This window comes from Lepus europaeus, chromosome 21 (genome assembly GCF_033115175.1).
Source record: "Lepus europaeus isolate LE1 chromosome 21, mLepTim1.pri, whole genome shotgun sequence".
Classification (NCBI taxonomy): Eukaryota; Metazoa; Chordata; class Mammalia; order Lagomorpha; family Leporidae; genus Lepus; species Lepus europaeus.
In genome coordinates, this window is record NC_084847.1 from 8,765,601 (window position 1) to 8,787,075 (window position 21,475).

At 59.6% G+C, this 21,475-nt stretch overlaps 1 protein-coding gene across 1 annotated transcript; it reads left to right on the forward strand.

Annotated features, from left to right (window-relative positions):
- Positions 1-1,251: 1,251 nt before the first annotated feature.
- Positions 1,252-17,540, forward strand: NUBP1 (NUBP iron-sulfur cluster assembly factor 1, cytosolic). The gene is made up of 11 exons (XM_062179906.1): positions 1,252-1,358; positions 1,437-1,541; positions 2,735-2,868; positions 5,322-5,390; positions 8,907-8,939; positions 9,440-9,530; positions 9,973-10,127; positions 12,481-12,591; positions 12,816-12,918; positions 15,867-15,950; positions 16,495-17,540. Exons 1-11 carry the CDS (start codon positions 1,337-1,339, stop codon positions 16,551-16,553), a joined length of 966 nt encoding a protein of 321 aa, XP_062035890.1. The 5' UTR covers positions 1,252-1,336; the 3' UTR covers positions 16,554-17,540.
- Positions 17,541-21,475: the final 3,935 nt, after the last annotated feature.

The window sequence follows — 21,475 nt, forward strand, 5'->3', positions numbered from 1 at the left end:
GGCTAGCCCACTGAGAGAGAGAGAGAGCGCGAGAGCGAGAGAGAGAGGGGTGTCACATGGGAGGGAATCGTGAAGGTGAAATCGAGGTCACTTTGGACCCTGGAGCCAACTCCCCCAGAACTGTTAGAGAAAAAGCTGTGAGTATTTATGTTAGCCCTGTGGGACATCCATGCACTAACCCCCAACGGGCACTAACGGGGACACAGGGACCTGGGGCTGGAGACTGTGGCGGGGGAGGGGCGGGGAGGCTTCCTGGAGGAAGGAGGGATGTTACCATGGACGGAAGCTGCTTGCCCCACGAGGATGCGGAAAACATGACTAGGAAGCGGCGGGAGCAGAGCCGCGTGGAACACAGCCTCAAGGGGCCGTCCCCGAACGTCAGCAGCCAGGGCCCTCCAGAGAGGGCCAACGTGGAGATTCCCGGTCCCTGCCTCGGGCCGCTGATCCGGGAGGTCAGGGATGGGGCCTGGGACCGCATTTCTGCTTTTCCGCTCCTAGGAGGGATGTGAGCTCACACCCCAGGTGAGACGGGGGTCGGTGGGACTTTGTAACATGGCAGACTCACTCGATGCTGTTCCTAACCAGGCCTCCGCACCGTGCCGGAGGGAACTCAGACCTGCTGGCTGTGCGACCCTGGGCGAGGCACTTAACCTCGCTGAGCTCCAGGTGGTGGCCGTGGGCACCTGAGTCCACAGAAGTCGCCCAAAGGACAAACAATCCAGAGCACGGAGACCACGGCTACCTGCAGCACCCCCCCGCCCCCGGCCAGAGTCCACGCTCCCCGACGTGGCACTGAGCGCCCCCCGCGGGACACAGCCTCCACGCGTGCTCCCCCCCACCCCCCAAAACTCGGCCTGAGGCGAAGCCTGAGGCAGGACGCAGGCCAGACACCCCGAGCGCACGGGCTCTGCAGAAGCCAAGGAGCGCCGCAAGGCGACACGGGGCGGCGTGACCGTGGGCTGGGGCTGGCCGCGGGGCGCGGGCCGGGGCTGCAGCAGCTCCCGCGCGCCGGTGTCCCCGGGGCCCCGGGCCACCGCGCCCCCAGCCCCTGGCCACCTGCTTCTCCGAGACCTCTAGGGCAGCGCCTCCGCCTCCCTCACCACAAGCAAGCAAAGGGGGGTCACGGAGAACGGCCCCCCTGCCCTCGGCAGCCGCCTTCTCCAGTTTTACCTCAGCCGCAGCTAAGCTCCGAGCCCGCCCACGGCACGGTCCGCGCGTGCGCACTGCCCTCCTCGCCGACACTTATTTCGCGCGCCTGGAGGGGCAGATTGGGCCCGCCGGGCGGAAATGCGCCTCGGCCGGTTCCGGTGGCCGGGTCGGCGGCCAGGGTGGCGGCATGGAGGAGGAGGTGCCTCACGGTGAGCTCGCAGAGCGCGCGTGGGCGGCAGGGCGGAAGCGATGCGAGCTGTTCTAACTATTATCCTGTCTCCGCGCAGACTGTCCGGGGGCTGACAGCGCCCAGGCGGGCCGAGGGGCCTCCTGTCAGGGATGCCCCAACCAGCGGTTGTGTGCCTCTGGGGCTGGCGCCGCTCCGGACCCGGGTAAGGAAGGGACCGGGCCTGAACGGGAAGTGAAAAGCGCAGGCCCGGAAGTGGGGGGCCGTGGGCGGGAGAAAGTGGGCGGTAGTAGTCGGGCGGGACCTGAGGGATGAGTGACAGGCGCGGGCTAGGAGGTAAGCGTGTAGCAGACGGGGCGGGGCCAGAGGAGGCGGGGCGTGGAGTGGGTGGGGTGAGGGGCGAGGCTTGGGTGACGAGGAACTGGGCGAGGCCTTTAAAAGGCGAAGGGCGGAGCCTTTAGGGTCATTGACAGCCGTGGAGTCCAAAGGCACGCTAAGAGGGGCGGGGCCCCCAGGAGGGCGGGGCGTGGCCAGAGGCTTGAGTGACAGAAACTGATTGCAGAGGGTAGAGTGGGTCAGCGTTGAAGGCAAGGGAGCCCTGGAGCTTAAATCCTGCCTCTGCCGCTTTAGGCAAAATCGTCTTCCTTTTGAGCAGTGATTCTGCCACTCGGTGCACAGAAGTGTGCGTGACTCGCTGTGAACGCGGTCCCCTGTGGTGCAGCTAATGTGGACCGGAAAGGCGTGAGCGAGCCATTAGCACTGGGAAGACCACGTTCGAGGGAAGGGTGGACTCGGAGTGATCTTGGGTTTCAAGAGACTCGGGCAGGCTTGGGCTGCAAGCAGCGTGCCTGGGGAAGGGCGTTAGCCCCCCAGAAATGGAGAGAGACCCAGTGTGCCTATAGATTGGGAGCAAGGTGGTGAGCGCACTCGTGTCTGGTGAACAGCAGGCACCTGTTAGGCCCGGCCGCCGGGCAGGCTCCCCGGCTCAGCGCGCTGGACGTCTGGGGCCAGGTCGTTCCTTGTTGTGGGGTTGTCTTTAGCAGCATCCCCGGTCTCTCCCCTTTTTGTGACACCAGCAGCGTGTCCAGACTTTGTCAGAAGTCCCTGGACAGGTCATTGTGCAAGGCTGGGAGCCATTTCTGTGTGCAAAGTGAGCCCTTCTGCCGGAGTCCCGCGTGGCACTGCTTGTGTTCCAGCAGGTGCCCGGTGCACAGGTGCTTTCCGGCGTGGTCCACAGGGCACTCTCAGGCATGGTAGCGGCCCTGTATCCCCTGGGGCACTCGGCACTCCGCTGGCTGCTGTCTGACGCAGGACGCAGCTCCTGCCAGCCCCTGGAAGAGTGGCCCAGGATGCAGTGAGGGGCCTCCCCTGACTGGTGGTGGGCCGTTCTCTTCGCAGCCATAGAGGAGATCAAGGAGAAAATGCAGACGGTGAAGCACAAGATCCTGGTGTTGTCCGGAAAGGGCGGTGTTGGCAAGAGCACCTTCAGCGCCCACCTCGCCCACGGGCTGGCAGAGGATGAGAACACGCAGGTGGGACCCTGGAAGAGGCTGGGGAGGGGCTGCTTCTGTGCGGGGCGCCCGGGTGGCTCCTCGAGAACACATTCCTTCCCCTGAGTAGGCTGGGCCTCTGGAGTCCCGGCCCCTGCAGACCGCAGGGGACTGACCGGCGGGTGGCTGACGTGTTGCACGCGGTCCCCAGCCAGGAAGGCGGATGGCAGGTGTACGTCTGCTCGCATGCGTGTTGCGTGAGGGCTGGACTTCTCCTTCCTCCTCATTAACCTCGTTCTGCTTTTTCCCTAAACCAAGCGCCTCGCAGACCTCGCTGGGGGACCGGGGCCGGCCACCTCCTCTTTGTACAGCCCCCAAGCTGAGGACCGTGTTTCCTTTTAACTGGCGACCTATCGTCCTTGACGTTGTCCACAAAGCCTGCGTTTTTCTGTTTGGCCTTGCACTCGGTGGCTCATGCCTACCCGCTCCCGTGTTGCTCTCTGGGTGGCCACTTTCACACAAGATGTGCCGGGTGGCTCAGCACCCCAGCTGGGACCCTGGGCAAGTGACCAGGCTCTTCTGCCTCTCCCTCTCCCTCTGAGTAGGAAGCAGAGCAGCTGAGACTCGAACCAGCGCTCCCCCTCTCCCCTCTCCGCTCTTCCTCTCATACAGGATGCCAGCAACAGGTGGGCGTTTCGGAAGGGGTCTGACACCCCCCCCCCACTGCAGACGTCTTGTCGATTAAAGTCAGGCGTCCAGATTCCGCCTTGCCCGCCGTTCCGCCTGTGACTGGGGGAAGCTTAGCACCACCTCTGCTCAGGGCCCCTCCTGGGGAGCGCTTCAGGCAGGCGGCTGTGTGTCACCCCTTTCGGGAGGGTCTTGGACGTCTCCCGGGTGGGTGAGGCACGTGCAGGTTGTGGCAGAGGTAGGAGGAGCCTTCATAGGGCGAGCCGGAGCCTGCGAGGGAGGGAATTGCGTGCCGCCTCTCCACCACAGGGGCCGCTGCTGCGGGGCAGGGGTTTGGCAGCGCAGGCGAGGCGCCAGTTCAGTGCCCGCTCCCCGTGGCAGAGTGCCCAGGTTCAGGCTGTGTTCCTGCCAGTGCAGAGCCCGGGAGGCAGCAGGGTCCCTGGCACCCACGTGGGAACCCGGGTCGGGTGCCCAGCCCAGCCCAGCCCTGGCTTTGCAGATCAGTCAGCGGGAGCCCTGTCTGGATCGCGCACTCTGTCTCTGTCTTTTCCGCGTGAACGCAATCTTTGTAAGAAGCCACTGATGCCCGTAAAGTGCAAGTGGTTGAGCTTCCGGTGTGCTCTGACCGGCGAGCACCGTCCCCGGCAGGTGCGGCTGAACCAGGAGAAGCAGCTCGCGCAGGTCACACGACCCTGGGGACCCCCCCTGTGGTCCCATACCCCAGGGACCGATGCTCCCTCCATTTCCGGCATCCTTGCCTCACTTCAGTCACTCCCTTGGTTGTGGGGAGGGCACATTCTCAGCAGGAGGCTGGGGACATTGTTCCCAGAGAGAGGGCGTGGAACCCGAGTGGGCACTGGGGACAGCCTCTGTCAGGGCCATGGTGCTGGTGTCCTTTCCCAGGTCCTGAGGCCCTGATGCTAAATGCCCCCGCGTCCAGATACAGCGGGCCCAGGCTCAGCAAGTGTCAGGGGAGCGGGCCAGGCTGCCCGGCTGTGCTGCCGGCATGCTCCAGCAGAGGGCGCCGGAAGCCAGCGCAGGCTCCTGGACCACTCTGGTCCTGACTGCCTGCCTGAGAGGCCAGGTTTGTGCAGAGGGAGGTCACAGACTGACCAGAGGTGTGAGCTTTGGCTCTGAGACATTACAGCTTTCGGATAAGTACCGCCCTGTTCTCCGGAAGGTTCCAGAAGACCGTGTCTGACCCCGCTTCTCCAACGGGGAGCGCAGGGTATTTGGGGTCGTCAGAGTCCCCAGCAGCTCTCCTGGATTTCCTCATTTCGCCTTTCTTAGTTGCAAGCTGATCATTAACCTTTGGGGTCACAGGGCCGTGCAGCCGGTCAGCTCGGCGGGAGCTTTGCTCCGGCCCTCCTCGCCTGGGCCCATGGGGAGTGGGAAGAGCACTGGCCATGGAGGCGGGAGACCTCAGTTCCTGTCCCTGGCACTGGGCCTCTCAGAACCCCAGTTCTTCTGTAAAGCAGAGAGAGTGACGCCCACTGCCTGGGCACATGGCAGCAGCTGAGCAAACAGTGGCTGAGCCCGAAGGTGCACGTGGCCTCCGCCACCCCCGCCCCCCAAGTCCCTAAAGTCACCCCAGAGGAGCTCGGCCAGATGTGAGGTGGGGGCTGGGCGGTGCTGAGCTTGGCCTGAGGGGTTTGAACTGACTGCTGCTGGCCTGGAAGACGCGTTCTCTCCCTTGTGAGAATCCACGCCTGACGCTGGCCAGCGTCCTGCAACCCCATGTCCCTGCCAGTTGTGACCCCTGGGGTGCTGTGTGCTCAGGTGTAACCGCCTGCTCTCTCCTTCCCCAGGTCGCTCTCCTAGACATTGACATATGTGGGCCGTCCATCCCCAAGATAATGGGATTGGAAGGAGAACAGGTAAGAGCCAGATTGCACACATTGGGCTGTTGTTCTCACAGTGCAAACCGTGTTAACGCTCAGCTATTATACCTAACAGAGGGACAAGCAGAGCCCGTACATTTTTGCATGGACCTGATGAACACAGATAAATGTTTGCTTGTCCATCTGTCCACTTCTACAGCAGCCGTGGACTTGGGGGGCGGGATTCTGGATAAGCTCCATCCGCACCACTCGGTTTCGTTGCCTTCTTAGAAGGGAAGGGAAACAGCAAGTGAATTATTGCAGAAGTGAGACGTGGAAATTCAGCCGTGACCAGGAACGCTCAGCCGGGGCTCGCTAGGGTCTGTACCCTGGAGGAAAGGGCCCGTCTCTGCCCTTGTGGTCTCCCTGGGGAACTGAGACTGGGAGGCCGGTGACTGACGCAGGCGGGGGGGACCCCATGCGGCTCCCTTCCTGCTGCCTTGCAAAAAGAGGGTGTCCATATGCCAGGCCTGGCGAGATGGGCTCTTTCTTGGGACAGGTAATGCCCCTGCCCCGTGGCAGAACCAGAGGACTTCAGACTAGAGCAGGGTGCTCCCTGGGCACCCTCCCTGAGGGTAGCCTTTGGTGCACAGCAAAGGGAGGTGCCAGCTGGGAGATCAGCCTGGGCCGAGGGGAGGTGCCGGTGCCTGCAGTCCGGGCATCCTTTGTCCTCAGCAGAATGGCCACAGGGCTGCAGGTGCCCATGGCAGAAGGAAAGTCCTGGCAGGTGCCAGTAAGGCCTTGAATTTGCTTCTGAAGTCGCCAGGGGAGGGGGAGACCCCCCCATGGCTGAGGTCAGGTATCAGGACGCAGGCATTCTTGACCATACGTCACAGTCAGCGCCACCGTGATGACACGTCAGTATGACAAAACCAGGAGTGTTTAAGGATACGATGAGAAGAAAGAAAACAGAATTTCTGCTCCTTTCTTCTACACTATTTAACCATGTCACGTGTACCCTCTTTTAAGACCAGAGACTTGGCCGGCGCCTGTGGCATAGTGTGTTGGGTCTCCACCTGTGGCGCTGGTGCGGGTCCTTGCTGTTCCTCTTCAGATCCAGCTCTCTGCTGGTGGCCTGGGAAAGCAGTGGAGGATGGTCTGGCTGGTTGAGTCCCTGCACCCACGAGGGAGACCCAGAGGAGGCTCCTGTCTCTCGGCTTTGGATCGGCCCAGCTCTGGCTATTGCAGCCATTTGGAGAATGAAACAGCAGTAGGAAGACCTCTCTCTGCCTCTGCCTCTCTATAACTCTGCCTTTCAAATAAATAATCTTTAAAAAAAAAGAGAGAGAGAGAGAGAAATGTATCAAATAAGTATGACTGGAGGCTGGCACCGCGGCTCACTAGGCTAACCCTCCGCGGCGCCGGCACCCCGGATTCTGTCCCAGTTGCTCCTCTTCCAGGCCAGCTCTCTGCTGTGGCCCGGGAAGGCAGTGGAGGATGGCCCAACTGCTTGGGCCCTGCACCTGCATGGGAGACCAGGAGAAACACCTGGCTCCTGGCTTCGGATCAGCGCGGTGCGATGGGCGCAGCACGCCGGCCACATTGGAGGGTGAACAGAGAAGACCTTTCTCTCTGTCTCTCTCACTGTCCACTCTGCCTGTCAAAAAAAAAAAAAAAAGAGAAAAAATTTTAAAAAGTACGACTGGAAATAATGGTTTTTAAAAATGTATTTATTTATTTATAAGAGAGGCAGAGCTCCAGATGCCTGCAGTAGCTGGGGCTTGGCCACAGCTGAAACCGGCAGCTGGGAACTCGATCCAGATCTCCTTCAAGAGAGGCAGGAACCTGGCTGCTTGAGCCATCACTGCTGCCTCCCCGGGCCTGCTTGGCAGAAGGCTGGAGTCGGGAGCTGGTGCCGGGGCGGACCCAGGCACTCTGGTGTGGGGTGTGGGCAGTGGAGCTGGCGCTTAACTGCCAGGCCAGATGCGTACCCTTAGGTAATTTTTTTTAATAGACAAAACTTCAAGTCCTTCACAAAGGACCACATATTGTATGGTTCCATTTGTGTGAAATACATAGACAAAACCATAAAGACTGAAAATAGATTGGGGGCCGTGAGCGGGACCAGGGGTGACAGCCGAGGGGGCCAGCGTTTCACTCTGGAGTCATGGAGACGCTCTAGAATTGACGGGAGTGATGGACGGACGCTGCTGTGAGCGCAGAGAGCCACTGCGTTGTATTCCAGTAAAGCTCTTGGAAGAGGTGAGACTTCATCAGAAGCGGACTTTGGCTCGTGGCTGCTCCGCGCTGCCGTACAGCAGCGTCGCTCCAAGGCTGATGTGTAACTGGAAGTTCTCTCAGTTCCGCTTTCTAACAAAGGCCGTGCAGAGTTGCACCTGCCGCTGATGGACGCCCTCTGCAGGGAGGGGCTGCCCGTCCACCCCAGCTCTTCCCCCTCAGGAGCGTCCGGCCGCTGGTAGGGCAGTTTTGGAGCAACAGGTAATTCCCAGGAGTGAGCGTTTGGCTTCGTGGTTCGTACACCTGCATCCCGTGTGACGATGCCTGGGTTCCCAGCTCCACCTCCGGCCCCTGACTCCAGCTTCCCACTGACACAGACCCTGGGAGGCAGCGGCCCTGGCCCAACTACTTGGGTTCCTGCTACCCACCCAGTAGACTGGACTGCATTTCTGGCCCAGCCCTGGCTGCTGCAAGCATTTGAAGAATGAACCAGGGGATGGATGGCTCTCGCTCGCTCTCTCGCTCTCTCTTTCCCTCTCCCTCTCCTCTCCCTCTCTCCTCTTAAATTAAAAAAAGAAAAAAGAAAAGAAAAACTTTAAAAAAAAAGAAAAAATATTCCCTTTACTCTTGGACTGTTAGAGAAGCAGCCTCACTGCCCCGTGGTCACCTGCATTTTATTTCTTTTTTTTTTTTTTAAGATTTTATTTATTTATCTATTTGAAAGAGTTAGAGAGAGAAGGAGAGGCACACAGAGAGAGAGAGAGAGAGAGAGAGATTTTCCATCCGCTGGTTTACTCCCCAAGTGGCCATGCGCAATCTGAAGCCAGGAGCCAGGAGCTTCTTGCAGGTCTCCCACGTGTGTGCAGGGGCCCAAGCACTAGGGCTATCTTCCACTGCTTTCCAAGGCCATAGCAGAGAGCTGGATCGGAAATGGAGCACCCAGGACTCAAACCAGCGCCCATATGGGATGCTGGCACTATAGGCAGTGGCTTTACCCGCTACGCCACAGCGCCGGCCCCTCACTTATTTTCTCAACAACACCCAAGCCGATTCCCATCACTTTCCCAGTGCTTCAAGACCTCCGACCACGGTGGAACTTGGGTGACTGGTTCCCTAGCCTGGCAGAATTTCAAAACAACACAGTTTGGGAGCCAAGGGTATTTATTGGCTTGCGTCTTCCCTGGCCCACCCCTGAGCTGTTACCTTACTGAGGGTTCAGAGGTCACATAAGACAAGGGGCTGTGTTTCATAAAGCTGTGTTCTTGGTTTAGTTGTGCACAAAGTGTGACGCGGGCGTGCTGTCTTACATGCGTGTCGATGCTCCCGTCTGCACAGGTTCACCAGAGTGGCTCGGGCTGGTCTCCGGTGGTGAGTTACCCCTTTGCCGTGTTTTCAAGGTGGGGTGTGGGGGTCGTGTGCACCTGGTGGACTGGTGGCCTGCCTGTTTGTCAGCCACAGGCATTGCCTGAGGCACCTCTTGAGGCACAGTGAACACATTAAGACCCTTACGTCTGAGGGGCCACAGCTTAAACGTCTGTAGCCTGTGGGCCCACGTCCTCTGCTGTGGTTGCTGGAAAGGCATCATATGTAGCTGCACAGCCATGCTGTGTGTCAATAAAACTTTATTTACAAAATCAGACAGTGGGCCCCCGTTTGCCGAGCCCTGGTTGAGACAGTTAAGGAAGTGACACCTGTTCATTTTGGCCAAGTTTCCTGTCACTGCCACCCGCCCAGGCCTTCCAGGTCGCCCCAGCTTGGCGGCCTCTGTTCCGTGCGGTGGGCTTTCTGGGACAGGAAGCCCCGGCAGTGCTCGGCTGTGCGCCGTTGAGTGCGGTGTGTCTCGCCCTTGTCCCCTGCCGCCTCTGCAGTACGTGGACGACAACCTGGGGGTGATGTCGGTGGGCTTCCTGCTGAGCAGTCCCGACGACGCCGTCATCTGGAGAGGACCCAAGAAAAACGGTGTGCCGCTCAGCGTCCCCTCCTTGCTCTCGTCCTGCCGAGGCCGCGGCTCTGGGCTCCTCCGCCCTGTGCCGTGCCGCGTCGGCACCAGCATGGTCAGATAGCACGATAAGTGCCAGCTCCCGCATCTCTTAGGAGTTTCCCTCCTTAAAACCTGTGGTACCCGACTGGCATCCCCGGGGCCCGTTTCTGTCAGAGAGAGGGGTGTGTGAGGGAGGAGCCATGGCAGGCTGGGCTGTCCCGGGGCGGAGGGCGAGGACCGAAGGTGCTGCTGGCCCCGCCGCCCGTGAGGTCGTTGCCAGGCAAAGCGCAGGCTGTGCCAGCGTGGTCCGGTCTTCACCGCTCCCGCCTGACCCCACTGGCTGCCAGCGGCACCCATCTGTAGGTGCGACCACCTGCAGGTGTCCCGTGCATAGAGGTCACAACCCCACTCCTTCCCCAGGCATGATCAAGCAGTTCCTCCGTGACGTGGACTGGGGCGAGCTGGACTACCTCATCGTGGACACCCCACCCGGGACATCGGACGAGCACCTCTCGGTCGTCCAGTACCTGGCCGCGGCACACATCGATGGGGCTGTGATCATCACCACCCCGCAGGTGAGCTGGGCCCGCCCCATGCAGCCCCCGAGCCAGCCTGTGGCCACACCCCGTGGGGCCCGCATCACTGCTGACCAGCTGGCTGGCCTCCGTTCGCAGTGTCCTTGGTCATCTGCAGTAGGGCAGAGTGGCCTGCGCGCGGCGCTCATCCACTCACAGCATCTGGAAATCTCCGGTTTCAGCAGAACCAGCCGGGGGTGGGGGAGCCAGGCATTTGCAGGCCAGCTCCGGGGGTCCTTGTCCCTTCTCTGGGGATGCCCCCTCCCTCTCTACCAGTCATGCACTTCTTAGGTGTGCCATGAGGCCCCCGTGACCCCAGCCTGAAGCACACACCTTCCTTAGTGCCGTGCAGTGTAAATCCTGTGCTGAACAAAGACAGGGCTGTGGCTGCTATTGATCTTTTCTTAAAAAAAATTATTTATTTTATTTGAAAGGCAGAGAGATTGACCGATCGATTCATTGATTTTCATCCACTGGTTTACTCCCCAAGTGGCTGTAACGGTTGGGAACAGCCCAGGCTGAAGCCAGGAGCCTGGAGCTCCACACAGGTCTCCCATGCAGGTGCAGGGGCCCAAGGACTTGGGCCATCTTCCGCTGCCTTCATAGGCACCTTGGCAGGGAGCTGGACTGGAAGTGGAGCAGCTGGGATTCCAGCCAGTGCTCGTATGGGATGCAGTGTCATAGGAAGCAGCTTAGCCTGTTGTACCTTTTTCTTGGTACCAGGGGCTGAGAACCAAGTGTGTCTCAGGGAGAGAAGAGATCACTCTTTGAGGAGCCGTGATAGGTAACGTGACAGGTGCTGAGGTGTGGCCACACCAGACTCAGGCAGCGTGTGTGGTGACATTGAACATGGATGCGTGGCGAGGGCTGTGGTGGCACACTGGCAGCCAGGCGGTCAGGACCCGGAAGTGGATCTGATGGACTCAAGGAGGGCAGTGCGCTTGGTGTGTTTTTTTTTTTTAAAGATTTGTTTATTTTAAAGAGTTAAACAGAGAGAGAGAGGTCTTCCATCCACTGGTTCACTCCCCAATTGGCCTCAATGGCCTGAGCTGTGCCAATCCGAAGCCAGGAGACAGGAATTTCTTCTGGGTCTCCCATGTGGGTGCAGGAGTCCAAGGACTAGGGCCATTCTCTACTGCTTTCCCAGGCCATAGCAGAGTTGGATCAGAAGTGGAGCAGCCGGGTCTCGAACTGGTGCCCATAGGAGATGCCGGCACTTCAGGCCAGGCCGTTAACCCGCTGCGCCACGGCGCCTGCCCCGCTCCTGGTGTTTTTGCTGGTAGAGTTGTTTGTTTCTAATCGTCCAGATCAGGAATCAGCAGACTCTGACTGTCAAGGTGCAGCTGGTAAATATCCCGGCCTTTGAGGACCCCACAGTCTGGGCCGCAGCCGCCGAGCGGTGCCGCTGTGGAGGGAGAGCAGCCGTAGTCTCTGCAGGCAGGGGCTGGCGTTGTGGCACAGTGCATAGCCACCGCTTGTGACACCAGCATCCCCCATCCGTGTGTTGTCCGAGTCCCAGCTCTTCTGCTTCTGGTCTGGCTTCCTGCTCATGCGCCTGGGAAGGCAGTGGGTTAGAGTCCCTGCCACCCACGGGGCAGACCCAGACGGAGCTCCCGGCTCAGCCTTGGCTGTTACAGGCATCTGGGGACTGAACCGTGAGTGGAAGATGATCTGTCTCTCTGTGTCACTCTGCCTTTTGAATAAACAAACAAATCTGTAAAAAAAGAAATGCAAAGGCTGGCCGCTGTGACAAAGCATGGTGCCGGCATCCCATATGGGCGCCAGTTCGAATCCCAGCTGCTCCGTTTCCAATCCAGCTCCTGCTAATGTGCCGGGGAAAGCAGCAAAGGATGGCCCAAGTTCTCGGGCCCCTGAGCCCACATGGGAGACGCAGGAGGAAGCACCTGGCTTCAGATCAGCCCAGCTCCAGCCATTGCAGCCATCTGGGGAGTGAGCCAGGGGTGTAGATCTCTCTCTCTCCCTCTTTCTCTGTAACTCTGCCTTTCAAGGAAATAAATCTTAAAAAAGAAAAAAGGCAGCCAGCCAGGTCTGGCCTGCAGGCGTGGCTCCCAGGGCCCACATCTACAGGCAGCACCCACTTTGGCTCCGGGGTGGGGTGGGGTGTTCACAAGCAGAGCGAGCATGGAGGCCCCTCATCTCCAGACTCCCTGTGCACCTGCTGCCTGGCTGTTCAAGTTCATCCTTACGGAGTTTTGTGGGACCTGGCAGCAGCTGGAACAGGGCTTGGCACATAGCAGGCACTAAGTAAAAGGCAGACACTAGGGTCCCACGAGGGCACAGCCGCCCCTCGGCCACACAGACTCAGGAACATCTGGTCTCCCACCCCCGACAGGAGGTGTCGCTCCAGGACGTGCGGAAGGAAATTAACTTCTGCCGCAAGGTGAAGCTGCCCATCGTCGGGGTGGTGGAGAACATGAGCGGCTTCGTCTGCCCCAAGTGCAAGGTGAGCAGGCGGGGCTGGGTCTCGCCGCCTCCGTTTCTGCTTTCCCCAGCTTTTTGGGAAGTGCAGTCCCAAGCAGAACCCTCTGTTGCTGACGGGAGGAAAATCCTTGTGGTGGTGGCTAGTCCAAGCCTTTGTGGAGTTTTTTTTTAAAGTCTCTTTAAAAGTCTTCTTTAGGATTCTGAAACCAACCCTGTCTCCCCGCCCCCCCTCCCTGTGCCTCACAGAAAGAGTCGCAGATATTCCCCCCGACGACAGGGGGCGCGGAGGCCATGTGCCGGGACCTGGCCGTGCCCCTGCTCGGCCGCGTGCCTCTGGATCCACTCATAGGTGGGTGAGTGTGTGTGCCCCGCCCTGCCCTGCCTGGCCCCGCCCAGCAGGGCCTTCACTCCCATCACCCCCCCCCCCAGCACTGCCGGCCCCACACTGCAGGGGTTCAGAGCAGGGCGGGTCCCTGGGAGGCAGGGGCAGGGTTTGGAAGGACCGCACCAAGGAGAGGGGAGGGAAGGGACATGGCCATGGAGGAATGGGGCTGAGATGCTGATGCTCAGGAGGGCGCCCTCCCCCCACCCCGAGACAGCTGTTGCTCTCCGGGGGCCACATTCCACGAGAAAGCTCGTGACAGGCCAGGTCCCCCAGACCCGAGGGGCGCACCTGTGGGAGCTTCTGGCATAAAGCAGGGCACCGTCCCAGTCCCAAGTCCATCCCACATGCTCTGGGGCATCTGGTGGCGGGGGGTGGGGAGCAGAGCGCCCACACTCTTAACTACTCCCCTCCCCCCAGAGGTATTCCCCCAAGAAACAAATAGTGTGGAACGCGGCCTGGGTCTGAGAGCAGGGCTAGAGAAAGCTGCAGAGGGAGCCTGGGCTCCGCTTGTGGACAGCCTTGCGCCTAGGCCTGGGGGCTCGGACAGCATCAGCCAGGGATAAGAGAAGCCGAGAGACGTCTCCTGAGGGCCTGTGTCTGCCCAGAGCGGGCTTGGGGGGGGGGGGTGGAGAGGAAGGGACACACACAAGAGGGGAAGTGGTGACAGGAATTGGCAGGCAAGGGGAGGTGTCCAGGAGGTCCGTGCTGTCCAGCCTGACTGAGCCATGGGGAAGAGGGGCCATCACACAGATGAAGCCAGAGAGGCCGGCCCCGCCATGGTCCCCTGAGAACCACCATCCAGATGGGAGTGGAAGCTCAGGAAGGGGTGAGGGTGGGCCCGAGGGTGGCACAAGGCTGCTCTGGGGATGGGAACAGCCCCAGAGACCCTGAGCCCCGGGCTCCTTCCCCTCTCCCACATCCACAAAGCCTTCCGCGATTTCCACACAACTGCTGCTGCTTGCTTGGCCTTTGCTCGCGTGATGAACCACCCCCCCCCCACGCGGTTTTCCCACGAGAGGCACCCGTGTTTTGTGAGAGCAGGGGCGGTGGGGGCGGGGTGCGCCCGGCTGCCTGCAGCACACACCACACTGCCCTCGGTGGGCTCGGTGCCTGACACGTCCTGGGGGGACCTTAGCCTGTGATGAAGGGTCTCCACCTGCGGGAGCATCTGGGCCCGTGGAGACCCCCTGGCAGCTGAGGAGCTTGCTCTGAGCTAAGAGGATCCAGGGCCTGCTTCGGGGCACGGCCCTGTGTGACAAGGCCTCACACCCTCAACCCCACCTGGAGATGAAAGGGGCCTGGAGGGGCGGTGAATGCTGTCACACAGCCAGAGAACTGGGTGACAGCCACGCCTGCCGCAAGGTCACCCTCCTGGGAACAGGGGAGGGTGTGGGCGCGTGCTTCAGTCCCTTCTGGGACCTGGTGGCAAAGGGCAGATTTCTGAAGCTATGGGTCCCAGGCCTTCCTGCCCTCTCTGAAGAAGGATGGAGGGTCCAGTGTCCACGGTCCTGGCCTTGGATCCCTGCTCTCCTGTAAGACCCAGGGACAGCAGTGGTGCCGCAAGGTAGCTGCAAGGACGCCGGGGAAGTGTTGGGACAGGGCCCTGCTGCAGTGTCTCCTGACAGCACCACCTGGCCGTGGTGAGCTGCAGGAAGGGGAGGCTTTGCTAGGCCGGGGAGCAGCTAGAGCGTGGCTGCCTGTCCCAGGTGTCAGGAAAGGAGACCGGGGTGAAAGGCACAGAGTGGCCTGTGTGTGGCTGCTCTGAGACCAGCAGCTCCCAGGCCTGTCCAGCAGGCGTGAGCTTGGGGCTGTCCTAACTGGGTCCACTTAGGCCCATGGCCCCCAGGCCCGTCTGGCTCCACTTCTGCCCCCACTTTCCTCCCAGGGGCCTTCTCTTGCTCAGTTTCCCATCCCTCTGGGCAACACAGTCGGGGAGTCAGGGACAGGACAGGCAGCCTGGGTCTGACAGGCAGCAGTGACGGGCAGCAGTGGACAGGGCACACCCAGCCCTGTGCTCGGGGCTAGGGAGGGGGCAGAGCCAGCTGGGCGTGGGTCCACCCAGGGCTGAGGGTTAGCAGCGCGTATGAGAGGGGAGCAAACCAACAAGGCGCCCCCCCCGTCTGTGCCCATCGGGACCACCGGGTAACACCACAGTCTGCCCAGGAGGGGCCAGGAGCCAAGAGCCACACGGCTGTGAAAGACTGGCCCTGGGATAGAGGTGCTCAGTAACGTGTACTGTGCTCCCATTCGTGTTTTAAATGCACGCATGAGTGTGCTGTGTGCCACATTTATCTGGAAAGATGCCTAAAATAGTATAGGCCCTTTTGGACGCACTTTTCATGGTATATCCTTTTGGAGACAGATGGAGAGCTCTACTCTGCTGGCTCACTCCCTAAATGCCCCTTACAGCTGGGACCGGACTGGGCCAAAGCCAAGAGATTGTAACCCAGGTCCCCGACACGGGCGGTGGGAACCCAAGGACTCGAAGCACCATGTCGGCCTCCCAGGGTCTGTGTTAGAAGGAAGCTGGATCAGCAGCAGAGCTGGGCGTTGAGCCCAGGCCACTGTCATCGTAATCACTCAACTGCTGGCGCCAACGCTCTCCCCACCCCCCAGCCCCCCCACTTCATACTTCCTTTACTCGGAGAACTAGTGAATCCCTTAAAATGCACTCGTGGGCCGGCCTGGGGGCCGCAAGCTGTTTTTTGCGGGCCTGGCACCTGCCCTTGTCACACCCCTCCCAGGTGATCTGTGGTCATGTGGGGGTGGCAGCTGGGTCCTGGGGACCCGGATGTCCCTCCGGAGTGTCAGGGAGGTGGGCTCCGGATCTAGCTGTCACCAGCACAGGAAGAGCCCCCGGTCCCCTTGCCACTGTGTTTTCTCACGGGTTTAATTTTCTGTGTTTCTCTAAGGCAAGAGTTGTGACAAAGGCCAGTCTTTTTTTGCTGAAGCGCCGGACTCACCAGCCACATTAGCCTACAGAAGTATAATTCAAAGTAAGTGCGAGAGGGCGCCTGGGACCCTCAGCCACCCATGGGGCCGGGCGGGAATAGGAGCGGGGTGGGCTGGGTCTCCCAGCGAGCACCAGAAGCGGTCACTGCTGCCGGCGGTCTGGGATGAGCTGCAGGAAGCCAAGAGCCCGGGAGAGACCTCCTGATGTGTCCACGCTGGGAACAGATTCACTCTTCAGGGTGAAATCCACAGAACAGCAAACAGTAAACACAGAAACCCTGGTGAGCCAGACCTCACGTGTGTACGGGCCTCCATCGGCCAGCGGGCATGCGTGTCGGTGGTCACGGCTGCATGTCCGAGTTTGTGGCCGGCTTCTGTCTGCTAGCTGTTAACTCCATTTACAGAACGGGCTGTGGCCAGGCCTCCCGCCGCCGGTCCCCACTGCAGCAGGCAGCATGGGGTATTCAGGTCAGGTTCACAGGTTCAAGGCATCACGGCCATGGAGCTGTCGCCCCAGTCAAGATACACCTCCCCCTGCCTGGGGCTGCCTGGGGACTGACGCTCTGCCCCCTCCGGCTTGTTTGCCAGGAATCCAAGAGTACTGTGGCCTCCGCCAGTCAGAAGACAAGAACCCCGCGAGTTCCTGAGACAGAAGAGCAGCGAGGGCCACAGCCGCCAGAGCGTCCAGCCCGACCTGACCAGCTCGGGGACAGGTGGGGCCGCAGGCAGAAAGGGACCAGAGCGTGGCGTGGTTTGACGCCACTCGGATCGTCTGACACCTGAACACTTCCCTGTAGAACATAGGCCACGGGCTTTCCTTACAGGTGTGCCATTTGTGAAATAAAAATGCTTCCTGGACCCCCACTCCCGCCCCGCCCGGGGCTGCTTGACGCGCACAGCAGGCTGTGGGGACGCGGCTCCAGCCATGCAGGAGCCCATCAGGTGCACAACTTCTGTCCAAGCTGTTTCTGCCTCTGTGCGTGACCAGCACCAGCGGTGTGCACGTGTGGCCTCACGGCAGGGGACACGGCCACATCACACGGAGGGAGCTGTCATCACGGTGAGCCCCATGCTGGACACACTGCGCAGCCAAGCACAGCAAGGCGGCAACTCCAGGCTCGCCGTCCCTGCTGCGTGCCCGACAGCTGGGTCTGACACGCAGGAACTGAGACCAGCTGAGGGAAGAGGACGTTGCTGTCTTCTGTCCCACTCGGGCGTAAACGTAGAAGGCTGGGCAAATCCCTTAGGTCTCTTGCTCCCGTTCTGTCATCCCCGCCCCGGTCCCGTGCACGCCTGCCTGTGTTGGTCAGATTTGCACGTGGTCTGTGGGAGGAACCCCTCTCCAGGGCACGAGGGTGCAGCGCCCGGGGCAGCCCCGCCACCTCACGGCCCGGGGAAGCGCTTCCCGCAGGTTCCCCGGCCCGAGGCTGCCAGACAGCCTTGACCCCCTAACACTGGGGACTCTCGAGCTTCTGACGTCACCTGGGCGGGCCCGCGAGGCAGAGGTCAGCTACAGCCTCTATCCTGAGATTAAACCTGCAAAGGCAGGGTGAGCCTGCTCAGATCTGAAAGGCATCACCTTCTCACCTCCAGAAATACCTGCTGAGTTCAATAAACACAGATTCTTCCCTCAATTCTATAGGCTTTTTTTGTTTTTTAAAGAAATCACTTAAAGGGGCCAGCGTTGTAGACTAGTGGGTAGTCGCTGCGTCCCATACGTGAGCTACTTCGAGTCTCGGCTGTTCTACTTCTGATCCAGCTCCCTGCTATGGCCAGGGAAAAGCAGCAGCAGACGGCCCAACTGCTTGGGCCCCTGCCATCCACATGGGAGACCCAGAAGAAGCTCCTGGCTCTTGGCTTCAGCCTGGCCCAGCCCTGGCTGTTGTAGTCATTTGGGGAGTGAACCAGTGGATGGAAGATCACTCTGTCTCTCCCTCTCTCTGTAACTCTGCCTTTCAAATAAATAATTTTTTCAAAGTCACTTTACACAAGCAATGGCAGTGACCGAAGGACAGGGTGGCCCCACAGCAGGTCCCTAGCGGGGTCAGGTCCACGGAAAGCAGAACGCGGCTGCCAGGGCTGAGGCTCAGTGGACAGTTTCCGTCTGGAGGCAGACGGCGGCAACGGCTGCGCAACAGCGGGAATGCACGTAATAAACACTTGGCAGGTGTCACACTGCTCGATTTTATGGCATTTGCCACAACACAACACGGCGACCGCTGGACCAACCTTGGCGACGTCGTGGACTGCTCTGCCAGCAGCCACCCTGGCTGTGAGCACGGGGGGTGCAGCGCGGGCCAGGGGTCAGGCCTCGGCACCCACCGTCTGGAACACCGTCTGGGACAGAAAACTGGCCGTGACTTTGCTGATGTCGCTCTCGCCTCCCATCTTACACAGGATGTAGCCGTACAGGTTGGCGGCCTGGAGAGAAATCCCAGCGACAACGAGGGCCTGCAGTCAGACAAAGCAAAGGTAGCCCTGAGAGCGTTCCCTGGAATGTTCCCCTCCAGGCCCCAGGGGTGGCTGCGGCCTCGACCTAAGAGCGACAGCCAGCCTCTCCCGGGCAGACACTCAAGGTCATCACTCCGTCATCCACAGGGCAAGAGCAGGAAGCGCAGGAAGCTAGGCCAGGGCCGGAGCTGGGGTCAGCTCCAGGGCCCACGTTCCTAATTACAGTATTAGGCAGCCCGGCTACAGATGCTCTGTGTTCCTGTGCAAGGGATTAGATCGGGAAATGGCGCTGTGGTGTGGCAGGTGGAGCCTCCGCCTTCAGTGCCAGCATCCCATGTGGGCGCCAGTCCAAGTCCCAGCTGCTCCACTTCTAGTCCAGCTCTCTGCTATGGCCTGGGAGAGCAGTACAGGAAGGCCCAAGTCCTTGGGCCCCTGCACCCACGTGGGAAACCCAGAGGAGGCTCCTGGCTCCTGGCTTCAGATCAGCGCGGCTCTGGCCATTGGCAGCCAGTTGGGGAATGAACCGATGGAAGACCTCTCTCTCTGCCTCTCCTATCTGTGTAACTCTGTCTTTCAAATAAGTAAATAAATAAATCTAAAAAATTAAAATTAAAAGCAGAGCAAGAGGAAAGGAGGGAGAAACAGAGAGAGAGAGAGATCTTCCATCTACTGGTTGACTCCCTGAATGGCCGTAACAGGTCTGGGCCAGAACTAAGCCGAGAGCCAAAAACTCCATCCAGGTCTCCCACTTGAGTGGCAGGTGCCCAGCACTTGGGCCACCTTCCACTGCTTTCCCAGGTGCATTAGCAAGGAGCTGGATAGGTAATGGAGCAGCCAGGACTTGAACTGATACGGAAATGCTGGCATTTGAAGTAGTGGCTCTCCTCACCATGCCACCATGCCTGCCTCTATGCTAAGCTCCTTCCTGGGGGGGCAGGCATCGGCCCAGCAGGTAAGATCCCAGGTTAGGACACTTTGGAGTACCTGGGTTCAACACTGCCTGCGGCTCCTGACTCCAGCTTGCTGCTAGTGTGCACCATGGGAGGCAGCAGTGATGGTTCGAGTAGTGGGGTCCCTGCCACCCAGCTGGGGTTCCAGGCTCCTGGTCCAGTCCAGGCTGTTACAGGTGTCTGGTGAGTGAACTAGAGGGTGGGAGCCCGCTCTGTCTCTCAGCCTCTCAATGATAAAGGGGCTGGCACTGTGCCATAGCAGGTAAAGCTGCCACCTGAGATGCCGGCATCCCATATGGGCACCAGTTCGTGCTCTGGCTGCTCCATTTCCAATCCAACTCCCTGCTGTTGGCATGGAAAAGCAGCAGAAGATGGTCCAAGTATCTGGGCTCCTGCTACCCATGTGGGAGACCTGCAAGAAGCTCCTGGCTTCAGCCTGGCTCAGCCCTGGCCGTTACAGCCATCTGAGGAGTGAACCAATGGATGGAAGATCTCTCCCTCTCTCTAACTCTGCCTTTCAAATAATATTTTTAAAATAATAATTTTGTACTCCTTATCAGCATTATTCATATGAAACAAAAGGTGGAAAGAACCCAGTGACCGTCAGGTGATGAGCGGATAAACAGAATGTGGTCAGTTCCTACACTGGGAACGTTATTCAGCCATGAAAAGGCACCAGTACCTGCTGCAACACGGGTGAACCTTGAAGATACCCTAAGTGAAAGAAGCCAGATCCAAAGACCCCATATCCGATTTCTGTGAACTATCCAGAGAGATCTAGAGATGAAGGGAGTGCACGGGTGGGTGCCCCACGCTAGGGGACCTTATGGGAGTGACAGCTAACGGTTTCAGCGTGGGGCTGTGATGAAAATACCCTAAACTGCTTGTGGCAACAGCTATACAACTCTCTATAGGACAAGCACTGGGTTACACCGGGGGTCTTGACGAACGCACAGGATGTGTGTACTGTGAAAAGATTACGTACAGATTTCCAACTTTCCTGGAATCAAAATAAACCCCGCCCTCCCCTCTTTAGAAATAGGCTGTGCTGGATTCAGTCCTTGTTTTTTTTTGTTTGTTTGTTTTGTTTTTTTTTAACATTTTATTTACTATTTAAGAGGTAGAGTTACAGATAGAGAGACCGCAAGAAAGGTCTTCCATCCCCCAATGGACTCAACGGCTCGAGCTGGGCCGATCTGGAGCCAGGAGTTTCCTCCAGGTCTCCCACGGGGCAGAGGCCCAAGCGCTTGGACCATCCTCCACTGCTTTCCCAGGCCACAGCAGAGAGCTGGATTGGAGGAGGAGCAGCCAGGACATGAACCGGTGCCCAACTGGGATGCTGGCGCCACAGGCAGAGGCTCAGCCCACTACGTCACAGCGCCAGCTCCAAACTTCCCTTTTGATTTCCATGAGCTTTCTGAAGTACCCTCACGCACTTTAAGTCAACCTGTCACGGTCCATCAGTTGACAACAAAGCCCCACCCCGCTGTCCGCGCTCTGTAACGCGCTCTGTAACCGCGGCAGGGCCATGGGGCAGGTGAGGGGCCTCACCAGCCACTTCAGCTTCAAGGAGAACAAGGTGCTGAAGAAGAAGACGACCCAGATCACCGGGCAGATGATGAGGCCCAGCCAGAAGATGCGCGCTTCCGCTTCCGTGGCAGCCACGCTGTTGGGAGACATCTGGAATACGGGAGAGGCATTCCGTTTTCAAAACGAGCGAAAATCGTGGCGAACCACGCCTACTTCACACACTCGCTGCGTGCGCGATCCAGGGGCGAGCCAGCAGCAGGGGGTTTTGCACAGGGCAGGGCCAGGGACCTAGGTAAGCGTGAGGGCACCGCCCTCCGTGGTTCTACTCAGCTCTGCTCATCACGGGCCACACCTTTCTGGCTTCAAAAATCCAGTGGCTTTTCCCATCCTCATCGATCTGGTTCCACCAACGAAGGCCCACCAGGAGTCGTCCCGTTACATTCTGGGGAACACAGACAAAAGACCCATCAGCGTCTTCATTTGACCAAGGGCTTGGGCCCCTGCCACCCACGTGGGAGACCCAACTGGAATTCTGGGCTCCTGCCTTCAGCCTAGCACAGCCCTGGCTTTTGTAAGCATTTGGGAAGTGAACCAGCGAATGGTAGATCTCCCTCTGCCACTATGCCTTTCAAATAAAC

Bases quoted from the DNA above. Each gene is read 5' to 3' on its own strand.
- NUBP1 (XM_062179906.1), top strand. From the start codon at position 1,337: ATGGAGGAGGAGGTGCCTCACG. The intron at 5,391-8,906 runs GTAAGAGCCAGA...CCGTCTGCACAG, and splicing joins TGGGATTGGAAGGAGAACAG to GTTCACCAGAGTGGCTCGGG. The intron at 10,128-12,480 runs GTGAGCTGGGCC...CACCCCCGACAG, and splicing joins TGATCATCACCACCCCGCAG to GAGGTGTCGCTCCAGGACGT.